Raw genomic sequence first — 11,644 nt, 5'->3', positions numbered from 1 at the left:
TTTCTACTGGACCATGAAACTTAAGGAATCCATATCATTTTGATTAGATAATATTGTAAGCATATCCTTGCTAAATAAAAATGATAATCTTACCTTTCCATTCATCGAAGGTAATGAATCTCTGAGCAGTGCTACACTAGTTCATCTCAAAACATCAATACACTCGGTCATAAAGCTGTCATATTCTAGGAGTGAGTAGCCATGGAGGTAATAGCATCCAAGAGATTAGGGTCGATGATGTTCGTGGTGACTCTCATAATTGATGTCGACGCAACTATATCTACGGAGTGCAAGTTGAAGTGTACATCGTTTTGTGCCTTGGATCCTGATTAAACTCTATGCATTCTCAATTGTCTCAACACTTGCCCTAGACAGTCTTCTACATATGTCGCATTAGAGTATTGTGACATGGGTTGTTTCTTGTCTACATGCCTTGGCTACCATCCACGTAATAATCTCCACATTTATATTGAAGATGTAAAGTCATTGTATAATATTGTCCCTTCATTAATGTTTCATTGTTTTATTTTGATTAAGAGAGGATGGTTGCGTATTCAATTATTTAATTTCCTTGGACTTCGATATATGCTCTTGATTAAAAAATCAATTTCAATCTTGATGTAAGTGACTTTTTTCATTTCTTATTTTATATTTGAATTCATGTAGATACTAAGAAAGTTGAAGCAGATGTGGAAAAGGTTGGAGCTTGCGCAATTCATGCTCTTAGGGTTGCGAGAAGACCTCTTTATTGAACTAAAGTTTGGAAATTATTCTAATTATATAACAATATATAATTTTTATATAATACGTTTGTGGTTTCATTCCACGACTAATAAATTTTAATATTTTTGACCATAAGTTAATGTGAACTGAGTTTTATGCTCATGTGTCTTTAAACAATCAAAGTCATACCATGTGCGAAAAGGCATCAATCTCTCTTATGACAAGACGTTAGAGCATGAATCGATGGTGAAAGAATGGGGATTGGGCTCATCCTTATCACTTCACACTCCTAATATTTTCAATACAATGAATGATTAATTGGAATCGTAAAAAATCTGGATGATAACATGATGTGTTAAGGACTAAATAAAATAGAAAAAAGAAAAAAAGAATGATCTTTCAGTTTTTTTTTTTGAAAAATCAAATCGTTAGGAAAAACTCCCAAACCGAACTGAATGAGACCCGAACCAATCAAAATTTAGGTTCGGTTTTTGATTTTCATTTTTACTTTTAGTTTTTGCATTTGTTTTTTTTTTTTTTGTTGTATATATTTTTCATTTCCAAAAAATAAACTCTTATCGATTTGTTAGTTCGATTCGGTTCTCACTAAAAACCAAAATTTATTTTTGTTATCGGTTCAATTTTTATCGATTAACTGAATCGAATGAAAATTGAACAAAAAAAAAATCAATTTTTGGTTGATTTGATTTTCGGTTTTTGATACCCCTACATAATAGTACAAAATACTAGTACGAGCATAACAAATTTACTTTTTTTCATTAATTTTGCTAAAATTACTAATTTAAATTACATTTAACAATTAATGAGTATACCGATTTAGGATTTTTTTATCCTCTATTTATCATAAGTCTACAAGTTTATCGTTTTTATGATATTAATTCAATTTACGAAAACTAATCGTTAAAATTGTCGAGTTGAGTGATACGCGATAATTGATAAATGTACTAATTTAAACATTTATCCTTTCATTTATTACTTGATTTGTAATTTTCGTAATTTTAATTTAATTTACAGAAATTAACCGTCAGTAAATTTATCATAATTGTACTTAGTTGTACCATTTCAGAGATTTTTGCAATAAAAAAAACTAATTTGAAGTAAGATTATTATGGCTGTACTATTTTGGCGATTTTTGTGATAAAAAATTAATTTAAGGCGATTTTATTATAAATGTATTAATTAAGGGTCTTTCTGCGATTATTCCTAAAGAAAGGGGGCAAATTGCAAATTCGATGAAATCGAGATAGACTAGGGTTTCTCTCTCTCTCTCTCTTCCATCTATAAAAAAGCCATGGAGTTCCTGCTCCATGCCGTGCTCTGTTCACCGAAGAAGCGGCGAGTTTCGGGATCGGTCTCTTCCGTTTGCGATCTTCCTTTCTCACAATTTGTTTTTGTTTTTTAATCTCTTTCTTCATCATCTCCGATCTCTTCCTCGTCTACGCGACGGAAGAAGAAGGCAATCAATATGCGTCACTGATGCGCTCTGCGGAAGAAGCAGCGAAGTAGCGCCATCAGCCCTTTTCGTTGCCGACAGCGAACCGAGCAGACTATGCTTGCGGGTGCCGTCGCTTCCGTACGGCTCTCGCATTCACATGCTCGTAAATTTCCCCCCGCCACCGCCGGCGTTCTCGAGCTCTTCTGCTGATTTAGACCATAAACCATGTCGCTTTTCGCCCCCCGTTATCGCCTCGAATTTCCCAAGTCTGAAGCCTCTGACAAACGTCGGCCCCCGCCGCTCATAAACCCTCTCCCCTATCATTACCCGCCTCCGCTTGCCGCCGGCGCCGCCGCGTCGACCGCGGCAAGGCACGACGGCGGCCGGTGGCGTCCACTGAGCTTATGATTCGGGGGATGTCTTTTGGGTCTGGTGGGCCGAAAGGAAATGCCCTGTTGGCAAGATGAGATAATGCAAAATCGGGTCGGGTTTGAGGAGCTCGGGATCGAGTGGGCTTGAACATATGATGAAGAATGGTATATCATTTTTCGAAAAAACAATTACATGTATGGGTATAACAATGAATTAATGAATAATTATTTCATCACTATATTATAAATTATTATCGATAATGATAATATTTTTCGCAGATTAATTTTTTAAAGAGAAATAACTAATTATCTTTTAGAAAAATGTTTTTCAAATATTGAATATTCCATTTCTTAAAATCTGTCTGTTCCTAAAATTATGAGTTTAAAATTAATCTATGCATAAATTTCAATTTGAAACAAGCAATACAAGCATTCATATGGAACTAGTCATGATTAATTTTTCTGATGTTTGGTTTGATATATTTGTGAGGACACCATTAGCTTATCATTAGCTAAGGTAATGTCATTTTTTTCTTTGGTTAGAATAGGGTTCACACTCCATAACATTAACAGGAAAAGAGAGAATTAGTAATAGGTAATTTGAGAGGTATTATATTAAATCTCATAGATAAAGAATTATATTTAAAAAGAACGTTACTAAAAGGAATAATGAGCATTTCCGGTTCAAATTAAGTAACTGGAAATTCATGGACACGCACTAGCGGTGGTTCTTATCTTGTTCCATTGGTGGTGGATTAGAGGGTGGAAGTGGATCTTGACAACGAAAGGTGCTGCTTGTGAAAAGGAAAATTTTCTTCCTATTCTCCAAATTCTGACTAGTTTCACTGTGTTCCGTAGTGTTTCGGTTAATAAATTGATTATTTCGTGTCTTTGGAATACTTGTTAAGCAACCAGATAATGAAAACTCATAACTACCGACATAAGTTATTTTCTTATGATATATGTGTACTCTCTGGAATTTGCAATGAATTGGCACAAGTCATCTTGGTGATCTTTATCCTTGGGTTATTGGACCTAAGCCTCACAAGCCATTTACAGGCAAGTGAGGGGAGAGTAGTATGGGATAATGGTCCTATTGGGAAACCCGGCCAAGTCCTTTACAGGTGGTTAGGGTCCCACTTCTGATCCCCGTGAAGCCTTCCCTAGTAACCAATCCAGGCGTGGTTCAGGGAAATGACAAGGCTCTTATTCAATGATATTTTCTTGGTTCTTTCTTTTTTGACGTAATTAGCGGTTTTTCTTGACAATCGCAGATCGATGGCGCTCTGGCCCCCCAGAATCAAGGAAGAGAAAATCTTACTCAATTGCATTTTTACGGTACTGATTGACCAGAGCACACGGCCGGTGATTCCAAAGCAACCATAATGAAGGGCCAGAGCACCGCACCAAAATGGAAAAGCAGCAAACAAGAACAGCCGGAGAAACGAAAAGAAAAACCCCAAAATAATGATGGCAAAACCCATCGGTGAAGCCAAAATTAATGCTTTTTTATACTGAACATCAACTCCTAAATGACAAAGCTTTCAGAGAATGATCAATCACGAATGACAACAAGAATCTCTCTCACAGAATCAAGAACAGAGCCCAGTGATTGACACTGGGAATCGTCCAAGAACCCTGTCGTCAGCCAACGGCATCCCGTCGCTGACGTCCACTGCTGGCAGCAGAACCTGGCTGTCGGTTGAACAGGACCCTCCCATTCCTCTACTGACTGTTGCTGTTTGCGATCCTCTCGGGCTTCGACGGTGGCGCGCCATTGTAGAACGCGCTATCCCCGAACTGCCACTCGAGCTCCAATCTCAAGGAACTCCCCAAGGGACGCCAGCTTCCCACCGTTGTCCCGGCAGAGCCGCCACCACCTCTGCGCTTCTCTTCATGGAGATCTTTAATTTCTTCTCTCCAAAGGAGACAATTGGAAGCTAACTCCATCTCCAGAACAGCAAATCCAGAACTTGATGCTCTTCCATCCATATCTTTCAAGAAATTAGATCTGTAAAAGCAAAATAAAAACCGTTTAGTGCGAACACATGGTTATTCTAACCCTTTTTCGTCCTTTTGCATATTTATTTCCAAGAACAAGCTTTATGTTCAGGCAAAATAACAAGAACCGTGGGAGTTTACTTTTACATCTCAAGACCAAGCAATAATCTATCATTGTAGCCATATGAGAGACAAGTTTAACTCCTCCTGCCAATAAAAGGATACCTCATAATCCATTCCACATAAACCATGACTGCATTTCAAATATGGGACGGCTCATAGATTCTCATTACTCAGTTCACTGTACAACAAAGAAATGAGCTTGAATCTGTTCTCCTTTATCTCACGTACATGTTGAATCCAAGCAGTTCTGTGATCTAAACATGATTACCAATGGCCATCCTTCTAAATTTGCAACCCTTGACAGGAAAAACAGGGAAAAAGGTTTCTAAATTTGCATCTCCTCTAAATTACCAGCATTGTTTTAAAGAAAGTTGTGCAAGTAAAGAAAAAAATATTAAGAACTTATATACCAAGAATAGGCAGAAGACAAACCAAAGAATGTAACTTCATTTTTTGGCTAGAGCTAAATTGAACATCATCTGTTCAGTTTCCGTAATTAGCATAAACTTTGAAAGGATAGCCACAGCTTATACCTTGTCTCATTGCAACTTTCTGATTCAACATCACTGTCCTTATTGGACAGGAAATATAAAATCATATTATATTAAACAAATAAAACTATGTCTCAGTTTCTTATTAAGATGTTCAAAGCGCAACGGAGGAATGAACCTGCAACTTATGTACTCATTTTCCTTCTCATTTATTTCATATCAAGTGAGTACTCGCCGATCAAAAAAAAAAAAAAAAAAGGCAATTACAAATCAGTATCTGATAACCGAGACAGAATGCAAGAATTTTAGAATCTTCACCTGGTTAACCAGTGACCGTCTTTTGATGTTCATCTCTTCTTGTAATTTGAGTCATAAAATGTGCCATGCTTCAGCTTCCTGATGTCAAAGTAAACACATGAATTTACCAACAGGAGAAAACAAGTTTCCAGAGCAAGGACTTTGAAAGTTCCCAATCTCTTATTTCTTATGTCATGGTAGCTAGCTAGTTCCTAGTCTTTGCTAGTATGTGCAATTATAACCTGTCAACTATGGTCCTTAATACTGACATCTCCCCCAGCATTCTATTTTGTGGAATGTATATCAAAATGAACATGTCAGAACAATATAAAATACGTTACATCCTAGCATCTTCTAAACTTCAAACAACATAATTTCTTCCTAATTGCAGTGTTCCCATCCTCCTTGTGCATAGAAAAGTTATTAGGCTTTGCTTCCTTTGTTTGATAGAACCATCAATTTGGGTTGTGGCATCCCTAATTGAGCAATGAAAACACGAGATTAAACAGTTTCACCCCAATTCTGAAATCCCTTCTCTCCCACTTCACACCTCAGAATGCATGTCAATAACAATAGTAAGCAGACAAACCAAAATAGACACCTTCATTTCTCTTGGCTAAACTTGGGTTGACCAGCACAAATTCAATAGTTAGCACAGAAGTAGAATAAAAAAACAACTAATAACAATAACTATACTCGTTAACAGTTCAAGTCAAAATAATCATGACAACATCCCTGTTGAAGCAAAGAACATACAAGTCTTAGCCATTTACTCTGAACAGAGAAACCAAGCAGGTTGACATATCTAAAAGCAACAGGTCAAGTCAAAATAATCATGAAACCTCTCTCTTCTTAAAATAGAACAATCAAAACATAGTAGATCACCTGCGATATAGATCCAATGAAGCTGGAAAGCAATACCTAATGAGTGACTATTTATGAGTGAAGTTAACGGACAATGTTGTTCATTCATGTTACAGAATATTTTATTATTTATGTTCCTTCAAGAAGATCTTTCCAGATAAGCTGATTTGACATCAGCAATACCTAATGAGTGACTATTTACGAGTGAAGTCAACGGACAATGTTGTTCATTCATGTTACAGAATATTTGATCATTTATGTTCCTTCAAGAAGATCTTTCCGGAGAAGCTGATTTGACATCAACATTTGTCGTCTCTTAGAGGCTTTATTGAGACTAAAGCATTTAACTTTCAAGTGGCTAAGCGGATAAAAATATATACCTCTGATGAAATGATCACTCCAATTTGTCACTCAAAGAGATTATTCTTGTCCCAATGAGTAACCCCTTTTCTATCTGTTTGTCTTATTAGTTCTTTCTTGGGTTTTAAATTTATTGCAGACAATAAAAATGAATGATTGATGTTCTTACTTTTCTTTTCTATTTTTGCTGTTTTCAGCTGACCAAGAGGTAGAAAAAAGAAATTACTTGTGAATTGCTACAGAATTTTCATTCATTCATGTGTGGTGATCAAAGAGATTCTTTACAAATCGATATTGCAAAATATGCAGCATAAATGATGAGCTTGACCAATGGAGCCAAGCATAATGAAAAAGATTAAATGATAGCCAAACTAGGGGAAAGAAGTATGATAATCAGGAAATAAGATTTAATCTGAAAATCAAAGGGTTGCTCCATTGGGACCAACTATCAACTTTAATTGCATATCATTCTACACATCAAAAGAACTATAAAAATAAATTTGGCGATGAATTTTGTTTTCTGTAAATTTGATCCCTTTAAGACAAATTTGATTCCTTAATTCAGTAACCCAAGCATTGTATAATTACATGAGGGAGCAATTATAATATAAACCCACACCCTCCCCTATATCCTTTGTTGTTACAAATTTCTCTCTCCTCAGTTGTCCCATGGCCATAAGCTAAATCACCTTAAAACAAGGAGGTATGCCTAACGGAACAAAAGGATATTAAGTGATCCAGTGACACTTCGTTCTTTAATTTCAGCCAGCGACACTTCAAAAAATTTCACGCTGTTGTCTTTGCACTATGCATTTTTCTAAGAACTAGCAATAAGCATCCAGCATTAGAGACAACTGGTGTCATCAGCACTTGAGAGACAAACAAGTTATTCCACTTATTTTAGATAGAACTGCACTTAGTTAAAAGCAAAAGGCTAAAAAGCTTGTGCTAACGTCACTCACTTCCTTAACAGCAAAAATCATTTTGTGTTGAGGATCATCAGGTTCTAGATGGTTCAAACTTTCATCAACTAGATAATCTTGTAAGCAGGGAGTAACATATATTTGTTCTTTTACCAGCCTGCCTTGTGAATGACAAACCCTCATATATAATTTTTATATATATATTCTGCAACCAATGCCACTTTGGAACACTTCATTTTGCACATAATTACAGGAGTGCATAGACAGAAACAGATGGACAAAACGATCACTCACTAATGCCTCAGGTACTAGTATATACACTACTCATCACCCCATGAAACTTCATCTTTTATATGTCAACTCCCTTTCAGCAGACAACATACATCATGGATTTTCATAAGGTTTCATAACAAGGAAAATGTACCTTAGCTAAAAATTAAGGAGATTTGTCATCAAATAGAACTTTGTAAAATCGCCTTCTTTCTTCTGGGTCAAACAAACTACCTAGTCCCTCACCTTGATCCTGTTCAGAAACTTCACCACTTTTCTCCTTCCTTTTGTCTAATCTATCTAAACCCATCCCAATTCTCCTTTTCTTCTCTAAATTTGCTAGATAATGCCTTCGATTGTACTCATGAAGCCCCTCTTGCATTAATTCTCCAAATTTCTCCTTCACAATAACCAGAGGATCCTTTTCAACCAATTCAGATCCATTATATCCTTCTCTAAGAAGAACAGTATATAATTGATATTTGTTTGAAACATAGAAAATACCAGGGTGCTTCAGCAGCAAAATATTCAATTTCTCTGGTAAAGAAAACTCTCTCCTGAAATGACCAAGTTTCAAGATCGATGCTTTCTTCCACAAGGTCAAAGATAGTATCTCATGGACCAAACCCACAGTCCTCTTCTCCATTTCCTTGGATCCCTCTGTTAGACCTCGAGGATCTACATACGGTGAAATGTAAGGAGTTGAATTAAATTCATGAAACCTTTCCCATGATTTAACCCAGCTTGAAGGCAATGAACATGAAAAGCATGGCTCAGAACCATGCCTGTGAGCTGAGGCTTCAATTGCAGAGACAGCTAAATCAGGGTCCCATGATATAAGCTCAAGCTCCATAGAACTCTTTCTCCCACTATGATTTACAACCCGAAATATATCCCCGTGCTTTGCAACAATCCTGAGCATGTAATCATCAGGAAACCCAAAGTTACGTTTCAACTCGTTGATTTTCATAAGATTAAGCCTCTGATTTGTGCTCATCATCAACAATTTTGCCAACCGTTCCACGAAAACTGGTTCTTGCATACTTTTCACTGACTCTTCCTCGTCTACTAAATACATCATCCGTTTCGACAGATGACAATAATATTCATCACCCCTTAGATGGACTTCAAAGCAACAAGGATACTTTTTAAGCCAGTTTAGCGCTTTCCCTTGAAGATCAAGAGTCTTAAACTTCCTCTGAAGAAATTTGACGGGTGCCTCCTGGCTGGGATATCCAAGGATTATATTCTTGATCTGATTGTTTACAACCCATCGACGGTTTCGTGAGAGAGCCGCTTCAAGTTCTGGATCCTTCTTCATTGACCAAAGAGCCATGCATCTGACGAAATGTAGAAAGGATGGTGGAAGGTACAATCCATTGTTGCAATGGCTTATACCACGAGATACAACGGAGATCACCATTTTCACTTCATCCCCAATGTCTTCTTATGGCAGCCCTCCAACCACCCCACCCTAATAACATACCAGATAATACAAGATGATGAATAAAGGGAATTTATAGAGAGCAAAAGGCAGACGCATCATTAAATTTCAAAAGCCGAGACAAGTGGATTATAGTGCCCAAAATTTCCTTAGCCTAATAAAAAGTAAAAGAAATTACCAATGACATACCCAAGCGGTACTAGGATGTGTCCACAGTTTAAATGTTCCAACTGCTACCAGTAGCCAAAGCTAGTCCCTAACAATATAGTTTCCAACGGGAACACCGAAATGGCATTGAGGAATCACAGCAGGACAGCACGCCCCGCCCTGCTACAATCTCGAACTCATCCCAAACCCCATAAGTTTCTAGATGTGAATTCCCAAACCTGACCCGCTTAATTTGTCGAGACACCCGACTAAACCGAGCCTGCTCGGTTGCACGTCCTTCTGTTTCTCCTTCTTTCTTCTCTCAAGATGGAACACAGACCGTTACAAGAAAGTAAATTCATTCCACTTCCGCATTCTAGACACTTCGTCCAGGCGAATGACGAAAAGTGGCGTCCTTGCGGACTCGCGGCGGCTCGCGAATGATCGAAATCGAGAAGGACGGCGGGACGACATTCCAAACTAGCAAGTCATGTCAGCATCACTAGAGAAGCAAGGTGTGGAGAATCTCAAATCAAAAAATGCAAACGAAAATGCGGATTCCTTTCACACCAATCGGCCACGAAAGATGACGTAAGGGTGTTGAAAATCGAGATATTGCAACTCATCGGACCTCGCTCTGTGATCTTGAGCTCGCCGGGTCGGAGCAGATTCCACGCGAGGCGAAGCAGAGGGGATGATGACGCCGAGAAGAAAGGGGGCGGCGCACGAAGAGGCAAAGACGGCGGCCGGCGGCGGCGGAGGCGGACGGAGAAGATTCAGGGATTCAGGGAGGAGCGAGCAGGCGGGGTGAAATGGACATGGACTTGGCGTTAGAGAGGGAGAGGAATGCATCGTTTTGGTGTCGTGGGGTGAATTATGCAGAATTACAAAATGAAAATAAGGTTTTTTTTGGAGAAAAGGAAATTAATGTATTTTTATTTTTACAAGTATTTACAAAATTAAACTAAGGGTATTTTGGAAAAAAGGAAATAAATGTATTTTTTTGTCAAATATATAAATGTACTTGACAATTTAGCCACGCTTAATTTTGGATTTACAAGCACTAACCAATAATTCTAATCAATTATCCCAAGTTTATCTTGTTTCTCGATAAATTAGAGTTCGAAAAGATCGACAAACCAATTAGACTCACCCCTTCTGTCCCCTAGTAAGAAAATGTGCGACTTCTTTGCGGACCGATATAGGTTAGATCGCTTGCTGGGTTGGATGAATTGCAGTTAGGCTAACCTTTTTCTTTTGATTTTCTTGTATATTTTTTCAATAACTAGTCTAAATTCATGCGTTGCACGACCTTAGACAGCAGAAAACAGTACGGAAGTTTGTTTTACTTGAAAAGGGGAAATTTAAAAAGCTCGAGCTCGTGTTGGAATTATCGACCATTAATAAGAAAGATCTTCAGACTGCATTTGTTACGATAGAATAGGATGCAATGAAATTTGGATTACTCGTCTGGCTATTAAGAAAAAGTTTGGTAGGATGCAATCATAGTTATTTTGTTTGGTCTCACATATATGCAATGGAATTAGGATCTAATTTATGATTTTCAATGCAGTTGCATTTAGTTAAGATTATAAGCTTATCATCGCACATTATAGCTGTTTGTGAATCGTAAAATAGCCTACCAAAAATATTTTCAAATTAAGTTCTAAACTCTAAATCATATGCTGTTGATACTACATATTATATCACAAAACCATAATTTTCCAAACAATATTAAGAAAGTACACTCAACAGGAATGCCTAGGTGAGAGAGAGGGTGCCATGTGTAAAAGAGAAAATAACAAGGCATTGTTGCACAACTAATACCAAATGCACCATAACGCATAAGAACCGGAAAATGAGACCTCAGCCAGGCCTTGATCAAAGGCCAATGGCTAATTATGTAAAGCACAATACATGACCCAGCAGGGAATCCTTCATTGAATTGATAAGAATTGGACAGTGTCAATAACATCATCAGGCAGATCCTGCCGAACGAACATGACCATGTCCCTATCACGCCCACTCGAAACTGAAGAACTACCTATGAACGTCACAATCCTGTTCACCCGACTGCCCAGGTACACATGACCCGGCAGGAAAAGAATACATACTAGAATACAATGCCCGACTCAGGACGCCCCCCCCCCAAATGGATATTTAGTCAAGAAGAT

General features: G+C 37.7%; 1 protein-coding gene across 2 annotated transcripts; it reads right to left on the bottom strand.

The window, feature by feature from the left end:
- Window positions 1-4,037: 4,037 nt before the first annotated feature.
- LOC104423341 (protein WHAT'S THIS FACTOR 1 homolog, chloroplastic) lies at window positions 4,038-10,287 on the bottom strand. 2 transcript variants are annotated; one of them, XM_039307719.1, is made up of 4 exons: window positions 10,102-10,287; window positions 8,034-9,353; window positions 5,484-5,561; window positions 4,038-4,561 (listed from the first exon to the last, which is right to left on the bottom strand). In XM_039307719.1, the coding sequence occupies exon 2, from the start codon at window positions 9,300-9,302 to the stop codon at window positions 8,046-8,048; it is 1,257 nt and encodes a 418-aa protein (XP_039163653.1). In that variant the 5' UTR covers window positions 9,303-9,353; window positions 10,102-10,287; the 3' UTR covers window positions 4,038-4,561; window positions 5,484-5,561; window positions 8,034-8,045. The 2 variants fall into 2 exon arrangements, with proteins under 2 accessions (XP_039163653.1, XP_039163654.1); XM_039307720.1 differs by lacking the exon at window positions 10,102-10,287 and adding an exon at window positions 9,513-10,094.
- Between the last annotated feature and the right edge of the window lie 1,357 nt (window positions 10,288-11,644).

Source organism: Eucalyptus grandis, chromosome 2 (genome assembly GCF_016545825.1).
Source record: "Eucalyptus grandis isolate ANBG69807.140 chromosome 2, ASM1654582v1, whole genome shotgun sequence".
In the NCBI taxonomy this organism is placed as follows: domain Eukaryota; kingdom Viridiplantae; phylum Streptophyta; class Magnoliopsida; order Myrtales; family Myrtaceae; genus Eucalyptus; species Eucalyptus grandis.
Note: the sequence above shows the minus strand (reverse complement) of the source record. Positions and strands in the feature narration are given on the sequence as shown.

Coding starts and splice junctions, on each gene's coding strand:
- LOC104423341 (XM_039307719.1), bottom strand. CDS start 9,302: ATGGTGATCTCCGTTGTATCTCGTGGTATAAGCCATTGCAACAATGGA.